The 21102-nt window shown below is 41.8% G+C and overlaps 1 protein-coding gene across 1 annotated transcript in view; it reads left to right on the top strand.

Moving 5' to 3' along the window:
* Positions 1-20873, top strand: part of LOC144889381 (nuclear RNA export factor 1-like) — a 28178-nt gene extending 7305 nt beyond the window's left edge. The window contains exons 2-7 of the mRNA XM_078769604.1: positions 706-1057; positions 2637-2772; positions 7206-7289; positions 18280-18465; positions 18640-18709; positions 20623-20873. Of these exons, the coding sequence (XP_078625730.1) occupies positions 706-1057; positions 2637-2772; positions 7206-7289; positions 18280-18465; positions 18640-18709; positions 20623-20858 (1064 nt within the window). The 3' untranslated portion in view covers positions 20859-20873. The remainder of the gene's footprint in view (positions 1-705; positions 1058-2636; positions 2773-7205; positions 7290-18279; positions 18466-18639; positions 18710-20622) is intronic.
* The last annotated feature ends 229 nt before the right edge of the window (positions 20874-21102 follow it).

Raw genomic sequence — 21102 nt, 5'->3', positions numbered from 1 at the left:
GGTTTAAAATACCCTTAGTCATTGCAGTATACTGTTTATACTAGCAGGTGAGCGTCAGGGGTATCGCCACTATGTTTATTTTTCGCTTGTGCTTGTCGAACCTCCTTCCTCAATTTGTTACATTTCACTATTCCCTCCAGGGCTCCAATTTGGTGATACACAACTACGTCCGTCGTCCGGTCTTCCTCCCTCCCTCAGTGTCATTTATTTGACGTACTCTCATTTACACCTCCCAGTCTATCTATCCTCCTTGCTCTTCCATGAGCCGAGATTTTGTATCCAAACCACCCCACGTCCCCAGAACTAGTCTTGGTGAAGTTGGCAGATAATTGGTACTCTTCTCTAGCTGCTTTGTTTCTAGCTGCTGCTGTTTCTAGCTGCTTCAAAAAGGGGACCAAAAAACAACAACAACCACGGTCCCCGAAAAAGGCCAACCCCCGCTTTGCGGGGAAAAATGGCCTCTAAAGGTGGTTTTTCTCTAGCTGCTTTGTCCAAAGTGTATAAATTGTTCACAATCATTCAGCTTTGCACCCTGGCTAATGGCTATGCTTCACTGGCGTTTGGTTGATTTCTCGGGATTGTTCTGTTGCGCTGACTGGAACTGTTTGGAACTGACTGACCGACTGGAACTAGGAACTGTTTGTGGTTGTCACATTTACCAAAAACACTAAACGTTCAAACTATTGCTTTACTGTTGTGCTGCAGAGCACGACGATCGTGTGGGTGGCCCTGTCAACTGGCGGAGAAAAGGACGTGGACCTTTCAGGGCGACGCTTTACAGTGAAGAAGGATCATGGGACAATGACGGCAGGAGAACAGGTGGAGGAACCATGGGAGGTCAAAGAAATAGAAGAAGTGGTGGGGGTGGTGGTGGACGAGGGGGCGGAGGTGGGGGCGGTGGTGGCGGTGGTGGCGGTGGTGGAGGGGGAGGGGGTTCCCAGAAATGGTCACGTGGGAGGCGGCGGGGCAATGCTGCAAGAAACCTCCGTGGGCTTGAGGACGATGACGGCGACGTGAATATGCGCGAAGATGGTGGCCAACGGCAGCAACAGAGATTGTAAGGATTGAGTCGTTCATACGATGTTTTCACTTTCCTTATATTCCAGCTTGCTTTCCTGCATTTGTTACTTCCGCCACCAAAGGTGGATGGAGGTTATGTTTTCACCCCTGTCTGTCTGTTTGTTTGCAAATGGCAAAATCGAAGATTTTTGTCTGTTATTCTGTCCGTCTGTCTGTCTGTCACCGGCCTACAGGTCACAATTCCAAACCGATCATCATGAAACTTCACCAAGTTGTAGAGATCGTCACAATTGAGAAGCCGATTGAATTTGACGTCAAAGGTCATCTGGATGTTGAATTTTCTAAAATCTGAAATTTCTGAATCTGAAAAATCTGAAAAAAAATCTAAAATCTGAAAAAGATTTTAAAAATCTAAAATTTCTAAAATCTTTTAGCATTTTCTAAAAATGTTAAATGTTGAAATCGCCATTTTTCATCCGATTGACTTGAAAATTGAACAGCATTTGTATATTGAGTCACTAAATAGGGAAACCAACTATTTTGAGGTCAAAAGGTCAACTCGAGGTCAAACTTCTAAAATCATCAATTTTCATCTGAAAAACTATCAATTTTCATCCGATTGACTTGGTGATTGAACAGCATTTGCACATTGAGTCACTAAATTGGGAAAACAATTGTAAATTTTTGAGGTCAAAAGGCCAAAGGTGAACTCGAGGTCAAACTTCTAAAATCAATTTTCATCTAAAAATCGTCACTTTTCATCCTATTGACCCGAGCTTTGATGAAGATCGTCAATTTTGATCTTGATGAAATGGGCAATTTGCTGGATCAATTGCAACCTTTTTTCGGCGGGGGAGGGGGAGGTGTGGGGTAGATTTTGCACATATCGTGCTCTGCATGACGTCTTCTTGTTTGTTTGCTTGTTTGTGAACAAGATATCTCAAAAAGTTGTGGACGGATTTGGACGAAACATGGTGGACAGATTGTGAGTGTGACGAGGACTAATCGATTCGATTTTGGTGAAGATCTGAATATGGATTCGGATACGAGAATTATTTGATATTTAAGTGATTCTTCACCATTGAGAGATTGTGCCAAAAGCGATATATAACATGATATTTCAAAAAGTTATGGACAAGTTATGAATAAACTATGTGGACGATTTGGTTGGCGACAAGAACAAGCCGATTAGATTATGGTTCAGGTCCGAATCCAGATCCGGCCTATCAGTGGGATACAAAACAAACTGTTTAGCCTGGCGGAGGTATGCGCCCTACCGAGTGCCGTCCTAGTTTGAGAGTGTGGGCCTCTGAGTGTAGTTAAGTTGCGTCTGAGTGTGTTCTGATGCGTGCAACTGCGTTGCTGGTTGTAAATGTTTACGTTGATTTATCCATCTTTTCATGTCATGTTGACCAACGATCATATTTGCTACCAAGTATTTAAGCTTTATTTTTGTATTGTTTATGTGGTGCAAGACATTGCTGATCTTGTTTTCCCTCTGCTGTGATATCCCATGTTGTCGCACCAATTGCGAACATTGTCCTTGTGGTGGGGGAAAAATTGTGATTATTATATATATATATATATATATATATTTTTTGGCGTGTCCTTGTCAGCTTGCCTTACTCCAGAGGCCGGCGAAATCGTAACCAAGGCAAGAATTTAGAAGTTGCAGTGAACAATGACCACTCAACTGGCCATGCCACACATGGCCATACCATGCGGAAGGACCCTGGTTGGCACAAGATCATGGTACATCCGCACATCTTTTTCAACTTGTCATCTTTAAATACAGGGTGTTTCAAAAGTAACAGTGAATTCAATAAAATACTTCTAGCTCATGTGTTTGTTAATCTTAAATTTTAAATGTATGCTTGTTTACTACTTGCACGTATCAATGACTTGCTGACATATGACGTATTGTTTTCTCAATACATGACATACCTAAACTGTTTTCGCATATTAAGAATACCAAATTAATGGTGTGTCATTTATAATTACAACTCCAAAATGTAATCTTTATTCTCAATGTATGCAGTATTATCAATATTTGTATGCAGCATGTGACTGCTTTGCCTGCATCATTTCCTGGGGGCGTGGCGGTGCTGCTGATGCAGTGCCCCCAATACCAGTAAGCTGGTACGCATGTTTCCGACCTCGGAAGGATGACAAGTTGAGTCAACCCAGCTGGTGTTATTTCAATGGCATGACAGGGGATCAAACTCAGGGGACCCTAATATCTCAAGGCAGCCATCTTAGCCGTTAAGCCAATTTCAGGCTTGGTGGTGGAGGTAATGATGCGCAAGAGTTATTGCTGTGATTTCGTCAAAACTTTGTGATTTGTTCAGGGTCCTTGCGATAACTCGCCTACTCTTCATGATAGACAGCGTGGGCTCTTTAATGTCCATCCGAGGTACAGCACCGCCCTTCCTGTGGAACATCATTCTGACAGTTTATAGTCAGGTTACGAATCAAACCCCAAAGGTCAACCACTTTTTTCAAATTTCTAAAATCCATAATTTTCTATCTGATAGACTTGAAATTTCAATAGGATTTTCACATTAGCTAACTGAATTCAACAACCAACTATTTTTGAGATCAGCATAGGCGAAAGATCAACATAGGCCAAAGGTCAACAACCATTTCAAATTTCTAAAATCCTCAATTTTCATTCGATTGCCTTGAAATTTCAATGAGATTCTCATATCAGCGAAGTGAACCCAACTCCCAACTATTTTTGCGATCAACGTAGGCCAAAGGTCAACCACTTTTTTCTAATTTCTAAAATCCTCAATTTTCATCCGATTGACTTGAAAACTGAATAGGATTTGCATTTCAGCCTACTGAAACCAACCACCATCTATTTTTGAGGTTAACATAGGTCAAAAGGTCAACATAGGCCAAATTTCTAAAATTGTCCATTTTCATCCGATTAACTTAAACTTTGAAGACGATTTGCACATCACGTCACTGAATTCAACCATCAATTATTTTTGAGGTCAAAAGGATGTTTTACTGAGTGCCATTCTACTTTGTTCTGTTTTGCCAAGTGTTACTCTATGAGTGATTTTTCATTTGTTTGTCTGTCTGTGTCTATCTGTCTGTCTTTGTGCACATCTGTCTGTCTTTGTGCACATAATGTGCTAACTTGGGCCGCAAAAGCCACCTGGTGGTAGTCAGTATTGTAGCGCCAACGGCTCAACTAACATCAAGTACATTGTGGTGGGAGGTTAAAATCCCGTGATGTATCGAATGCTTTTAATTCCTGTGGAAACGTTCCGAATTATAGTGGATCTTATGTATGTGTGGGACTGAGGAGAGACACAAGGCTCCTTATTTCTTTTTAAAACCAAATGGGTTTATTCCCGTAACAAATAACAACAAATAACTGGAGAGAGGTAAATTCAAGAAATAGCTATTTACAATGAGGTATACAAAGAAATCTAAAGGAATATAAGTCGCCTCAGTCCAGACTCTATTACAAATGGGAAAAGGGGACAAAACCAGGGACTCAGCTTTGGTGATAGCGGGGCGGAGGATGGTCGTGGAGCAGCCTCGAGCAGGCAATGATAAGGAGATGGGCATGATGATGAACAAGCAGCAGGCAGACGAACAAAGACCCAGGGCGAAGGCAGGGAGGAAGACGTCCTTCAAGCTCTCTTCACGGTCGGCAATCTCTAGAAAACTGCCACTCCTCAGGCTCGACCAGGGCACACTCCAATCTCCTCAGACCTCTTTGAATCTCGCAAGTTCTCCTCAGAGGTGGCACAATCCTCTCGGTGCATCACAGACTCCTCCCCCTTCTCAGAACTCGTGCAATCCTCTTGTGCCTTTTGTCAGCTCCTCCCTCTTTTCCCTGGGCAACGCTCCGCCAATTGGAGGCATTTGTAGCTCCTGCCCTGCCCCTCCTTGTAGCGTTCATATCCCTTCCCCTCTCTCTTCACTGTCTTCCGGTGCCCTCAGTAGATGGTTACAGGAGGTTTTACACTCGTTTCCTTTACTTAATCCCTCGCTATCTCTTACAAAGCACCACCCTCCGTCTGGTGCACATTCAAACAGACAATCAAGCTACATGTCCCTGCTTATTACGTTGAGATTGGCTAACCACTCAAACATTCGACTATGCTACGCTTTACAGTTGTATATAACCACCGTTTAGAGGCCATTTTTCCCCGCAAAGCGGGGGTTGGCCCTTTCGGGGACCGTGGTAGTTGTTGTTTTTTGGTCCCCTTTTTGAAGCAATGTTTTACGGCCGGATGCCCTTCCTGACGCCAACCCTTTTTGCCGCCTTCAACGACAAACAGGGAATTACCAGTGAACTGGTACTCAATTAGCCGACCTCGGAAGGATGACAGGCTGAGTCAACCCCCCTGGCATTAATTCGGCGATCGACCGAGATTCGAACCCAGGATCCTAGGATCCTAAGCCGGCACCCTAGCCGCTAGCCCAACACCAGGGTTGTTGTATATTCTAAGATAATTCTAGTTGTATATGTTCTAAGATAATCTCTAACCTCTCGTCCCATCCCCGCCTGTCCCCTACAAACGTAACAGTATTGTCTTATCTGTTATGGTTTTTCAACCGAGTTGGTGTCCTGGTGTTGGTGTTGGGCTAGCGGCTAGGGTGCCGGCTTAGGATCCTATGGATCCTGGGTTCGAATCCCGGTCGATCGCTGAATTAACGCCAGGGGGGTTGACTCAGCCTGTCATCCTTCCGAGGTCGGCAAATTTGAGAACCAGTTCACTGGTAATTCCCTGCTTGTCGTAAAAGGCGACAAAAAGGGTTGGCGGCAGGAAGGGCATCCGGCCGTAAAACATTGCTTCAAAAAGGGGACCAAAAGAACAACAACAACCACGGTTCCCGAAAATGGCCAACTCCCCGCTTTGCGGGGAAAAATGGCCTCGAAAGGTGGGGGTTTTTTTTTTTTTTTTTTACCGAGTACGTCTATGAAGTATGTACAAATAGAATGTGAGTACATACTGTAAACCCACACAAACACGATGTGTGGGTTAGGGTTACGGTTAGGGTTCGTACTATGTACTCGAGCGAAATTGAATAGTAAGTCCGGGATAGTGTCTGCAATTCCTGATTTATTTACCATAGCAGTAACGGCTATAAATTTATCAGGAAGCATTTCTGGAAGTCGAAATATTTTAAATGTTACTTTTGGCGTGCCTTCTGTTGCTTTGCTAACGTGTTTGATGAAGAGACGTATTGTACTTCACGAACATATTACATGTCCATCTGCGAATCCCAATAAAGATGTAAAATGAAGTGAAACATGAAAAAACAAGAATGACCGCACTGTCGTCACAACCTGCGACAAAATTCGGTAACTGGCCAATTGGAAAACGCACATTTAATGCGCTATTAAAAAATTAACTCGACATCTGCGTTCTGACAGGCTTGATTAAGCCTTAATATTATTCGACATATGATTAGATTTTTCTTTGTTTACGGGCAGTGTATAATTGCAACAAACCTGGGCAGTGTATAATCAGCAGAGGCCTACTGGCCGAATGCATTAGGCCCACCAGAAAACCGAGATGGCGGCCTATAATTTTGTGTGGTCCTTCCGTGTCCTAAACTGTTGTTGCTGTCGTAGAATAGAAAATGTTACCGCTGCAACTGCTGCATGAAGGTCCCACTCCCAATTCTTCAATCCCAAGAATGCAGACTTTTTAAAATGGGCATCTTTACGGTTAAACGGACGCAACTTTTTGTTCCAAGTAAATCGATTACTAGCTTTAGAAGGAAGTTGTGATACATGCACACTTCTACTTCTAGTAATGGATGTATGTAGAAAATGAGGCTTGGTTAAGAGCTTGTAAAAGGCAAGCCAACACAAGCTCTAAGAGTTTGAACGGTGGTGGTGTTGGTGGTGGTGTAACTAGCATCAAGTCCGACAACTTTTTGTTAAGTCGGTTTGACACAGCAGATGATCGGAATGCATAGCGTGTTTTGAAGAATGTAAATGATGCTGGCAATGTCAGTTTAGTTGTTCCCTTATCAACCCATCAGTTCTGCATTCTGTTCAAACAATATACTTTTGTTTTGCCTACAAATTGGAGAATCTAATCTTCAAACGGAAGATGTACTTGCTTGACTGCATGTTTCTTTAATTTGTAAAATTGAGTTGCAGGACGATAAACGATGATTATCAATCCCTTGTCTCTTCATAATAGATTCCGTATGGCAAGAAATATGACCGGAACTGGCTGCTGCAATCGATCCAGGCGATTTGTGTCCAACCCTTCATACCTATCCAGGTAATCGTTCTCTTCCTCTTTCTTTCAATCCTCCGTATTAAATGGAAGATGGACAGAATACTGAATATATAAACAGAAGGGCTCAAGGGAAATGGATTTTTTTTTTTAATTATAGGTATGCCCCGCTTAACGAAGGGGTTACGCCCTTTTATAACCCTTCGTTATGTGAATCCTCATTATGCTCGTTTTCCATGACATAATTTTTCTGTCTAAAATCAAATCCATATGCTTGGCATAGTGATGGCTTTGGTTTCAAGTGACATAATATTTATTTACCTATTAATAAAGACAATTTAGTTGTCACATTTAACAAAACAATATTGAGTCCTTGTTTCTGTACGGAGGCAGCGGCAGGAAGTGGTCTTTTTTTTTTGGACTTGAAGGCTTTTTCAAAAGTCTCTATACACGCCACGCACCTAAACAGTTTGACTGAAGGAAAAAATACTGGGGACTTTATATTGTTAGCCCCGTTTCTTTTATAAAATTTAAAACCGATTTGCAGAGTCGAGGATGCTTTTGGCTATGCCAACCTTCGTTAAGCGGTGGATACCTGTCTATGCATTTCATTTTCTTGTTGCCAGATACAAAATTTATATCATTTAGTTTTATTACCTCTTGTTTTTACATTGGTAATTGAAGTGAGCAAGCGAAGGTCTGGGGAAAAAATTTTGGCCTTCATAGCCGGGCAGGTTATAGACCCGCTTTGCGGGGAAAAATGGCCTCTAAAGGTGTTTTTTTTTTTTGTTTTTTTTTTTATAGCCGGGCAGGTTATTAATGGGAAAATATACAGGTGGGATCTACCTGTAGTTACAGGCCTGCCATCACAATCTACCTGTGGTCACAGGCCTGCCCAGTGTTCTTCTTGAAAGCCGGTGTTTTACCGACATCGACTGAAAGGGGACCCGCCTGCGTCTGCGCTGAGATCTTAAAAGTCCTTGTCGGGGCAGGGCAACACTGGGTCTTTCAAAGACCTAAGGCCCAAAGCTCGAAGTTTATAATTTTCTGATTACCCATACATTTTGTTCCTTATATGCAACTACTGTATTTACAAAACATTAGCAGGCAAGCAACGCTTGGGAAAATACTTCCCCTTATCGTCAAGGCATCTCCAAACTCGACAAAACCAATATCCATTGATTATCCACTGCTTCTTTTTCCAGTACACATTACTTTCAGGAAAAGTTGTTTTTTTGCAACAGCAGAAGCACTTGATATGCCTGGGGTTGTTTATTTCCCAAAATTGTGCCATTGTATGAACACGTGACCTCAGAAAATATGTGATAGTATTGCACCCAAAAAAAAAACGTTTACTTTGGAAATCTATTTTGATTACGGTACTTCCTTTGTCAAGTTTGCCATTTTAGTTTTGTTGGGTTGTGATGACGATTAAAAAAGAAAACTTTATCAACTGTGCACGAAACAACGGGCTTGTGTTCATAGTGAAAACGTGAGCTTTGTCCAACAATCAACAACCCATAAGACATTTTTTTCAATCGCTGTTGTCCCATTTGATGATTCAGAGCAACGTTGCATATTATTATTATTATTTTTTTTTTGTTTTTTGTTTTTTTATTCCCTGCTGTTGGCTTAGCGGTTAGGGTGCCGGCTTGGGATCCTAGGATCCTGGGTTCGAATCCCTGGTCGATCGCTGAATTAACACCAGCGGGGGTTGACTCAGCCTGTCATCCTTCCGAGGTGGGTAAATTGAGTACCAGTTCACTGGTAATTCCTTGTGTGTCGCAAGACGCAACTAACAGGGTTGGCGGCAGGAAGGGCATCCGGCCATAAAACATTGCTTCAAAAAGGGGACCACGGTGCCCAAAAAAGGCCAACCCCTGCACTGCGGGGAAAAATGGCCTCGAAAGGCGGTTCTTTTTTTCTTCTTCTATTATTATTATTGTTCTAGGCTCGCATTGTAATCGGCTCCGTCTGTATGTCTCTCTGTCTCTGTCTGTCTGTTTGTCTGTCCATCTGTCCATCACGCTATCTCCTCCTAAATAGTTGTGCAGAAATTCACCAAACTTGGTAGTCTTGATCACCACATGAGACAACAAAGGTGCAAGAGCAGTATCATTTTTCACGGCGTAGTATCAAAAGGCAGTAACAAAAAGTCAAATACCAAAAAATGTAATTACGGGCACACTTTAAAACACTTTTTGTATGAAACTTTGTATATGCAATATGACACATGAACTATGCTTTTTTGGATTTGAATCCCTGTTCATGCCCCAGGGGGTGGGATCTTGGCCTTACAGGGGTCAAAATGGGGGATACATTTGAACTCAAAATTCGATATTGGGTTATTCTTAGTGGAGCTTTTTGCCATCTTTCAACTTTGCTTTAAATGGGAAGCGTGTGCATTTGTGATGGCATGCCATCTAATTCACTCTACCCATGTCCAACGGGGGCCCATAATCCCATATGGGTCCTATGTGGGCTAACTTGTAGGTGCCAATTGTGTCTCGCACGTTGGCCCCAGCTGTATTTGTTCATAGGCTCCACCATCGCCCAACTGCACTAAGCCACGTCGGCAGAGTATGGGCTTTTTGTGGACTACCCCATGTGTGCTGGGCATGGGCTTTTTGTGGGCTACCCCATGTGGGCTGGGCATGGGCTTTTCGTGGGCTACCCCATCTGTGCTGGACATGGGATTTTTGTGGGCTACCCCATGTGGGCAGGGCATGGGCTTTTTGAGGGCTAAACCACATAGGCTGGATATGGGATTTGCATGGGTTACACATGGATTTTTCCTGGACCTCAGGTGAATGTAAATTGGGTGTAAATCAATCCTGCATTAGCTACAACCTCACATCTGCTTTACTGTCAGTGGAAATATAGAATGGAGTGTATTTTTAGAGAGGCTTTTGCTTGAAGTGATCTTAAAGAACATCCTTACTTGGATCTGTCAAAACAAGCTAAAAATGGTAAATACTTTAATAATTCAATGGTGTTCCTGTGGCATTTGAAATGTCTTGGAACATCTTGCTGTGGTATTCCTGCTTCCAGAATACCAAGGGTGTGAAACTCTGAAAGTTTGACGAAGATAAGACCCATTCACCCATCCCTGAGAAAAATGGTGATGCACACACACACACACACACGCACACACACACACACACACACACACACACGCACACACACACACACACACACCCCTCTCTATAGTATGCATAGATTTACTAAAAATCAAACTTTCAACCTTCTACATTGAACCACCATCCGAAGCATCATAAAATTGATATTCAAGTATTATCGATCTACATCAGGGTCTACAACATGGCCGCTGATTGGAAACTGCAATGTTTCTTCAAACGGAATGATTCACTTCAGAAAACAACAAACTCGCGTTTAAAAACTGTTGTTAAGCTGGTCTCGATAACACGTTGGTTGGCAGCTGCTGCATGTGTAGTCGACGCGTGTGCATGAACTTAAATCAGAAACAATTAGCAGAGTTAATCACCAATGGAAAATAACACTGCAGTACCGTTTTCCAAGCGAGCTGTAAACGTGGACGTCTCTCGATCCAATTTGGCACCCACCGTAAATCACACGAGATTACGCCAGGAAAAAAAAGAAATGAGATTACAGAAAGACTTGGCGTCATTCCGTATGAATTATCAATGACCTCACTCCGCTCACGAACCACAGAAGTCGTGCGTGTTAACTTTATAGACATACCTGCATCTATTGCTTAATTTGTGTTTTGTTGTTATAAAAATAGCTTTCACAGTTAAAATAACAGCAGGCATTCGATTTAAATGTGATTCTTAAGAGATACAATACACAGAAGAGATATATATATATATGCAGGCAGTCCCCGGGTTACGAACGAGTTCCGTTTTTAAGTCTGTCTGTAAGTCGAATTTGTATGTAAGTCGGAACAGTTACGTACGGTTCACATCTCATGTCAATTAGTCAAATGTTTGTCTTAGTATATTGTATATATTTTACCTAAAACATCTATAGGTATAAAAAAAACATGAAAGAAGCATTTCTTAAACTGTTTAGATAGAAAAAAAAGATAATGATTAAAGGATAACACTTACTCTCGTTCCAATTGATGTCTTGCAAACCTTGAAACAATCGTACCTTGATATATCTCTCTGAGATGATGGGGCTGGTGTTGGAGAGGATGGACCTGGTGCTGGAGAGGATGGACCTGGTGCTGGTCAATTTTCTTAAAGTAAACATCAAGGGTGGCTTGAACAGAGATTTTGTCATATTTCTCTTGTCTACCGCTCCCCTTATGATATACTTTGTGTGTCTGTTTGATTTTTTTTTTCTGTGTGATAAATGTTAGCTCTTTCACGAGCCTCGATTCTGTATACAAAAAAAAAAAAAAAAAAAAAAGTTAAGTACTAGGCTTTACGGAGGTCGGTACGTAAGTACAGGCGTTCGTAACCCGGGGACTGCCTGTGTGTGTGTGTGTATGTATGTATATATGTATATATATATATATATATGTATGTATATATGTATATATATATATATATATATATATATATATATATATATATATATATATATAGATATAGATATAGATATATATATACACATGTGCTGTTGAAACCAAAAATATTGGCACCGTTGCACTTTTTTCAAATAATGCACCATTTCTTCCAGAAAATTGTTGAAATAAAAAAATATTTTGGTATCCACATTTGTATTTCTTTGGTTTGCAGTAGAGCAAAACAAAAAAAGCTGAAAAATTACTAAATCTTAGCTTATTCCACACAGAAATCCTAACATTGGCCGGACAATATTATTTGCACCTTTTAGAAGTTGTTAGAAATAATTAGATTTCAAGCAGGTGATTCTACTTTACTTTAGAATTGAACTCACCTGTGGTGAGTTTATATTGCGCATTCAACCAGTTTGAATAGAGAAAAGGAGTTATTCTGCTGTTTTGTGTCACTGTGTGTAACAATGAACATGGAGAAAAGAAAGAAAATCAGAGAATTGTCTGAGGAGGTCAGACACAAGATTGTAGCCAAGCATGGACAATCTCAAGGCTACAAGTCCATCTTCAGAGACCTTGATGTTCCTGTGTCCACCGTACGCAATGTTATCATGAGGTTTAAGGCCCATGGCACTGAAGCCAACCTCCCTGAACGTGGCCGCAAGAGAAAACTTGATCGAAGATTGCAGTGAAGGATCGTTCAAATGGTGGAGAAAGCACCTCGATCAACTGCCAAACATATTCAAGGTGACCTTCAGACACAAGATATGACAGTTTCACCTCACACCATCCGTCACCAACTCAATGAAAGGGGGTTCTATGGTAGGAGATCCAGGAGGACCCCACTGCTGAGAGAGAGACAAAAGAAAGCCTGACTGGAGTTTGCCAAAACACACCTGAACAAGGAGAATGTCCTGTGGACAGATGAGACCAAATTAGAGCTTTTTGGTAAAGCACATCATCTCTATGTTTACAGAAAACAAAATGAAGCCTTCAAAGAAAAGAACACCTTCCCTACAGTCAAGCATGGAGGAGGTTCAGTGATGTTTTGGGGTTGCTGTGCTGCCTCTGGCACTGGGTGCCTTGAATGTGCGCATGACATCATTAAATCAGGAGATTACCAAGGCATTTTGGAGCGCAATGTTCAACCCAGTGTCAGAAAGCTGGGTCTCCATTGCAGGTCATGGGTCCTTGCAGCAGGACAATGACCCCAAACACACTTCAAAAAGCACCCAGGGATGGTTCAAGACAAAACGCTGGACTGTTCTGGATTGACCAGCAATGAGTCCAGATCTAAATCCCATTGAACACCTGTGGGGAGATCTGAAAACAGCAGTTGGGAGATGGCACCCTTCAAATCTGGGATAACTGGAGCAGCTTGCACAAGAAGAGTTTAGTGCAGCAGATAAACACAAAAATTGTGCATTTTATGAGAAAAGCATGAAAATTTTAACATAGTTAGTGCATACCATAAGGGTTATTTTCAGATGTGGAGGGAAGTCAGATTTGACCTCTGAGGACCGTGAGGGGTCAAATACAATATGGTCGCCAGTCCACCGGGTCTAATGTTCAAACGCGCTTAATTTTAGAACCAAACAGTGTAGAAAAACATTTTAGGTGTCATTTTCAACTAAATTGGGGATGCCCATTCATTTGGTGATACTTTTGAGATCGCCAGAACTCAAGGACATGCATTTAGGTCAAGGTCAAAGTCAAATTACGTTAAATATCTATTTTTATGGTACTGCAGTTGGAACTACTATTGGGAAAAGTTCATTTGAACTTTTAAAACTTTATTTTTTCAGGTACAGGGATAGGTACAGAACACCCAAAGACCAGAAATGATGAAAAAAAGTGTTTACACTGCAAGGAATGATGCAATACAACAACAACACAACATGCATTTTAAAGGCCATTTTCCCTGCTAGAGCGGGGGTTAGCAAGGAATGATGCAATAGCCTCTGAAAAAATAACTGTAGTTAACCAAGTATGTCCACCAAAGCTTACATTAAATCAAGTGCAATGATGAAAATTGGTAATGATCAAAATCTAACAGTCTCCAGAACAGAAGCACAGTGCAGTGCACTTGAGTGCAGCTTTGGCACACTTGCAGCATCCAGTGCATCCTTTCTTGCAGCGACAGTGGATCAATTCATGGCACGACTTTGATGCTTCAGGGAGAGTGGTCCAAAGAGGCTGCCACCCAGTTGTTTCCTTTATCCAGCCCCAGTCAGATGGCTCTGGCATCTCTGGATCCACGACCAATGCCTGGTTCCAACAGTTGGCCTGGTAGCAAGTGCGCTTGATGTGCTGCTTCAGTGCTGCCTGGGTTGGAGGAATGTTAAAATATGAGAGCTTATCCGCTGTACTAGTGGGCGAAACTGCCAGTAGAGAGGTGTAGGAAGCTCATTCATGGCTATAGGAAGCGCTTGACTGCAGCAATTATTTTGTCCAAAGGCCGTGCTACCAAATATTAAGTCGCTGATGTCAAGAATTTTGTCAATGCCATTTATCTTTATTTTCTGATTTAAATGGATATATTAAGTTCTGAATCAAAAACGAAGGTTCTGTAATATTAACAGTGAAATAAATAATTGTGTGGACAAAATACTTTTGTCAATTTTAACTTATTTTTAGAAACAATTGTGTTTCTTTTTGAGTTATTTGAGTTTGAGTTATTTGAAAAAAGTGCAAGGGTGCCAATATTTTTGTCCACGACTGTAGCTGCCATTTTTGTTCAAATCCCAAGTCCAGTTCAACCCAATGAACTGACAAAAAACCATTTGGGCCCCAGGTAGCTGCCATTTTTAAAAACTTCTAAAAGTAACATTGGCTTGGCCCACCTGGGACTCACATAGGACCCAGTTCAAAGCCCAAGTCCAGTTCAGCCCACCTAACCGACGAAAACCCATGTGGGCCCCAGCTGGGCTTGTGCCCTGGGAAGTTGTTTTTTTCTTCAAATGTTTTTTTTATATGCATCCATAGCTGAATGCCAGAGACGTTATGTTTTTGTGTTGTCCATGGGTGCTTCCCTTATTGTACACTGCTCCTTTCCTATTCCATCTCCAGGCGCTGCATGACGTCATCGCCGGGCGTCAATGCCATCTTTGTAGCATGGTCGATTAATGACTTGATTAATTAATGACAAGAAATCGATTAATGACTTCTTTTTTTTTTAAAGTTACAGATTCGGATGAAACGGTGGTGGTTTAGTTATTCTATTAGCCAATAGATTTATGATTTAATTATTTTACGATTATTATTTATTTATTTCCGTTATTAATCACTTGTTTATTTTCTTTCTCATCTGGGTAATATCCCAGGCATCATTTTAGCTAAGAAGCTGATATTTGGACACGACAGTGACCAAGTGATGTGGCTATAAAGGATATTTTAGATTTATTGACTAAGCAATTATTAATTCATTTATTTCGATTAATGACTTATTTCATTAATTTGGAAAAAGTTACAGCTTCTGATGAAATACTGGTGGTTGAGGTATGCTATTAGCCAATTGATTAAGAAATTATTTTATGATTATTATCTATTTATTTTCATTACACAATTAATCAATCAATTATTGTACACCTCTCCCTCCGAATACCGTCTATGTGCTGCACGGCGGTATTTCCGGGCGCCGAAGGCTCCCCGGCAGTTCCGCACACTATAATAATAATAAAAAATAACCACCTTTAGAGGCCATTTTTCCCCGCAAAGCGGGGGTTGGCCTTTTTCGGGGACCGTGGTTGTTGTTGTTTTTTGGTCCCCTTTTTGAAGCAATGTTTTACGGCCGGATGCCCTTCCTGACGCCAACCCTTTTTGCCGCCTTTAACGACAAACAGGGAATTACCAGTGAACTGGTACTCAATTTGCCGACCTCGGAAGGATGACAGGCTGAGTCAACCCCCCTGGCGTTAGTTCAGCGATCGACCGGGATTCGAACCCAGGATCCTCGGATCCTAAGCCGGCACCCTAGCCGCTAGCCCAACACCAGGGCAGTTCCGCACACTAAAACCACCGTTTAGAGGCCATCATTAGTTCCGCACACTGGAGGATGTTATTTATTTATTTGACATGGGTGTGGTACTTTGAATGTATCTGTAGTTGTATTTTTTTTTTTGTTGTTACTGCAACAATTACCATCAAATTGATGTCAAGCAAACTTCACACAAAAATATATATTTACTAACAGAAGCCTTAATCAAGGATAAAACTGAGGGATAGTGGACTAACAGTGGATAAAACCTGTTTTTGTTTTAAGTAAATGAGGCCGTTGAGGATCTTCAAAAGGGGTATTTTAACTCGCCAAACACCCAGTTTTCATTCATGCATTCCCGTAGAGTTAGTTAAATGGTTGGGGGCTGCTAGCTTTCATGGTTTTGGAGTTATATAGGAGACACACACACTGCCTTTTATTATTATTACAGATAAATATGATTTTGGCCTCAAAAGGTCATGTGTCCTTTAATTGGAAAACTTGCCACTCTGACTTGTGAGCCACTGAGGGGAATTCAACCAAACCTGGGACAAGAATAGACTGTAAAACAAAGATGCACTGAAATGATTTTGGGTTCAAAAGATCAAAGGTCATGCCAGCTTCAATTGACCCCCGTCGCACCGCGGAGCGAAAGAGGGACTATGGTTTTCCCCTCCGTCCGTGTGTGCGTGCGTGCGTGTGTGCGTACATGCATGCGTACGTATGCGAAGGACCGAAATCTAATTTGGTGTGTGGGTGCAACCCACGTCAAAATCCAAGATGCCCGCCGCCATGTACGTAGTGTGTTCAAAAAGTATCCGACCTTTATTTTTCGTGCGTAAAAAAAAAGAAGTTAGGGAGGCGTTGATTGGTGCACGTATGTAGGCGATCCTAATGCACACGCGTGAATTTTTTCCCACCTGCAGAAGCTGTCATTCGACGGCAGACCGCCGATGAGTGAGGACATGTAAGTGAGCGCCGTTGGATTTTCGTTTTTGACAAAATGACGGAAAACTTGAACAACACTACTGCATCAAATTTTGTGTTTTTTGGCCTCGGGGATGTTGGATGCTTCCATTGTGATGACTGCAACTTGGTTTCTGGGTCGTACCCATAAACCCAGGACTCATCGCCAGTGTTCACTGTGTTGAGGAAGCTGGGATCGCTGTTCACAGTCTCCAGCATGTCCTGTGCGATCTCCAAACGGAGTTGCTTCTGCTCAATCGTTAGCAGCTTTGATACAAACTTCGCTGAGATTCTCCTGAAGCCCAAATCCTCCTTCATAATGGAATGAACGGTGTTGAATCTTGCGGATCGTTTCCACTTGGGAATCGCCAAGCTTTACACAAAATTTGATGCAGTAGCGTTGTTCTAGTTTTTCCGTCATTTTGTCAAAAACGAAAATCTGACGGCGCTCACTTACATGTCCTCACTCATCGGCGGTCTGCCGTCGAATGACAGCTTCTGCAGGTGGGAAAAAATCCACGCGTGTGCATTAGGATCGCCTACATACGTGCACCAATCAACGCCTCCCTAGCTTCTTTTTTTTTTACACACGAAAAATAAAGGTCGGATACTTTTTGAATACAGTAGTATGTCTGAACCTTGTGAGCGAAATATCTTGAAAAATAAACGAACTACTAACTTCTAATCTGGTGTGTGGGTGTATCTACGCATAAGGAAGAATGCTATTGAAAATTGGGTCGCCACGTCAAAATCCAAGATGGCCGCCGCCATGTATGTCTGAACCTTGTGAGCGGAATATCTTGAAAAACAAGCATTCTGAGTATTGCGCTGCAATACATGTCCCCTACCGGCAGTCTGTCGTCCAGAAAACTGTTGGGGAAATTACCAAAGCTCAAAGTGCCATAACTTTGTCAAACATGATCGAAACGTCGTGAAGTTCGAACTTGATCTGTAACTTATCATAAGGAAACAATGTACCAAGTTTGAAATCATTAGCATTAAGAGTTTAGAAAAAAAGTCCGGAAAACTGTTCTTTGCGTGACAGACTGACGGACTGACGGACTGACGGACTGACGGACTGACTGACGGACTGACGGACTGACGGACTGACTGACGGACTGACGGACTGGCGGACTGACTGACTGACAGACGGAGGGGTGGAGTGCAAACCTATAATCCCCTCCTGTGTACACCAGTAGGGGACTAATAAACGAACTACTAACTTCTAATCTGGTGTGTGGGTGTATCTACGCATAATGGAGAACGCTTTTGAAAATTGGGTCGCCACGTCAAAATCCAAGATGGCCGCCTTGCGTCTTCCACTTTGTCAACTCACATCACTTCACCGACGGGGGACCTAGGCGTAACGCTTGTTGAACATTATTTTGCAGACCTGAGCTCGAGTTGGAAGCATCTGATGTTGGCTCTCTGTCTGTCTGTATGTCTCTTTTAATGTTACCTTAAATTGAGATCAATCCTAACAGTGGTTTGACATCTAACTTTGGTGGAGGCATATCCATCGATGTATTTGTGTCAAAATATATTTTCCAGTTTTGTTTATATTAATATGACATCTTTTGTTCTTACAGATTCATAACGAACAACAAAAAGTTGTCTTTTACGTAGAAGACGGTCGAATGGCAAGCTCTCTCCGCGATGTCTCGCATCGTATCATAGACCGTGACAACTGTAAAATTGCTGTTATCGCAAACCCATCGGCACCACCCCCTCCAGTTCAGCGTGAGCTGAAGGAGCACGAGATAGAGTTTGTGAAGGTTTGTTCGATTTTTTTTTCCTTATTATTACTGTCCCCCCCCCCCCCCCCCCCCCCCCCACACACCCCTTTCATTTAGTATTTCAGTTGTAGTGTTCTCATGTTCATCCTCGTTACTGTGTCACTATTTCCATTTCTGAGATGAACCACTAACTATTTCCGGTAATGTTTGCAGCAATGCCTGAGTCAGAGATTCGACCCTGCACTGCAATCTCTCGATCTCCAGGCTCTGCGGAGTGATCAAGGTATGCTCCTTCCTGCAAACTACATCCCTCTCTACATTCACATTTAATACTGTCAGATGCTGTTCTCCTCGGTGTACAACTGGATGGAAGTCTATGGCCATCGCATATCCCCATGCTTCCCACCTAAAGCAAAGTTGAAAGATGGCAAAATGTTCTACCAGGAATGACCCAACATCAAATGCTGAGTTTATCTTTTGTTTTGACCTCTGTGATCTAAGTCCCTACCTCCTGGGGCATGAATCTGGGGTCAAATCCAAAAAAAAGCGTTACATATTTCATGCGTCCTCCAATGTCGAATGCATGTAGTTTCATTTTAATATGTTTTAAAATGTGTTCACAATTGCATATTTTGGTGTTTGACCTTTTGACTCTGCCCCAGGGCACCAGGAGTGGGGCCAAAAATGATACTGTTCTCACACCTTATTTCCATGTGGTGATCATAAATAACTACCACGTTTGGTGAATTTCGGCAAAACTGTTTACGAGGAAATACCGTGACAGATGGACAGACAACCAATCCCCCGTTTAATTTTTATTTTTTAAAGCCTCAGGATAATTAGAGCTCATACAACACCTTACCCCACACAGTCTTGAGAAAAAGGACACGGACTTTATTTAAACCTGTTAATTGGAAGAGGAAGAACCCTGAGAACTTGGGTGGCAAATTTGATTGGTCGAGACGGCGTACAGTTTTGCCAAAGTACTGCTAAACTTAAGGTTTTTGGAAGTTTAAGCAAGGTGATTTATGTTTAGTGTTCAAATATGTAATTCACTTGACATAAAATAATAAATTTAAAGGCTGTAGAAAAAAAACCATCAAGTCAGGAGTTTGCCACCGTCGATGCATCATTTTTTACGTCACCTTTTGTGACGCGTTAAATTAGTTATCCGTGCATTTTGTTTGTGTGCTTTATGACATACGTAAAAACAGTACGTTTCCTGTTTGGAATGATTTTGAATTTTGTTTGACTGCCAAACAGAAGCAATTATTTTATTCTTTTCTGCATATGTGCGATCGGGACGAGATTCTGTATATTTTTTCCAAATTCAGAGCCAAAGTACTGCTAAACTGCAAGTTCGTATTCCGATTCATGTTCTGCAGTGTTAAAGGGCCACAGACACAGAAAATCATGTTTGGTTTAATAAATAGATATTGCTTCACTTAACACTTAATCGTCCGTTTTTTAAAATAAATATCACTCGATTGGCCCCCGCCACCCAAAAAACGGCGATTTGATTGCTCATGTGACTGGCTACGTCATCGAGGGAATTTTTGTTGCTGCTGGTAGTTTTTAGCTGGTACTGGAGTCCCGCCCCTAAAATCGTGACGTTCATTCATGATGTCACCTGTGTGATGTAATCGAGGGAAAGGTTTCTCAGCACGTAATGATAACTGCCTGACCAAGAATCTTCTGATAGTCAAAATCATTATTAAAAACTACCAGCAGCAACAAAAATTCCCTCGATGACGTAGCCAGTCACATGAGCAATCAAATCGCCGTTTTTTGGGTGGCGGGGGCCAATCGAGTGATTTTTTTTTTTTTTAAAGGACGATTAAGTGTTAAGTGAAGCAATATCTATTAATTAAACCAAACATGATTTTCTGTGTCTGTGGCCCTTTAAAACATAATATTCAATTGGAATTGAGTAGTTCCTCGATCACAGACTGGCAGACGGACGGAGTGAACCCATTGCTTCACCCCGCTTCGCGCTATGCACATGGTGGGAATAGGTTCCACACACACACTACCCCCATTTGGATGGTGGCCCCCAATCCACCTGTTAAAAAAAAAAAAAAAAAAAATTAATGCACCAAGTTGTCAGGCTATCTTTTTTGTTTTCATGTCCTGTACTTGTTTCTTTTTTTTCTTTTTCTCACTGTTGCATCCATGTTTCTCTGATCCTTGGTTCAGGTTTGCAGATGAATGGCATTGATGTGGTCTTGAATAGAAAGAACATCATGGAGACCGTGGTCAAGATAATTTGCGAGAACATTCCTTCGGTGAGTTTTTGTTCCCCTAAAGGCCTACCATTTCTGCTCGTGGCATCAACATGCTCAAGGTTCAAGCTTGTTCTCAGGTTTATTCAAACTCATGATTGTGACTTGGTCAAGTTGAAGACCTTTTTCATGTCATTGTGTCTTTCGTAGTCCACCATGGTTAATGATGTATGAATTTGCAATGTGTGGACAGAAATACAAACCTTTTGTGTATTTTGAGTGAAGATTCACAAAGTGTAAAGTCAACCACCCATCCCAACTCTGTTCCTCATCTGTGGCGACATGAACTACAACCAAGCTAGCTGACTCCGTGTTAGATCTGCAACAACTAGTCGTTGGTATTGGAGTTAAGGCCTTGCTGCAACTCTGAGTCTCACCAAATCTAAATTTTACA

The sequence above is a fragment of the Myxine glutinosa genome, unplaced genomic scaffold (genome assembly GCF_964187855.1).
Source record: "Myxine glutinosa unplaced genomic scaffold, kmMyxGlut1.1 SCAFFOLD_3346, whole genome shotgun sequence".
NCBI lineage: Eukaryota > Metazoa > Chordata > Myxini > Myxiniformes > Myxinidae > Myxine > Myxine glutinosa.
This window is presented reverse-complemented; position numbering and strand designations above follow the sequence as displayed.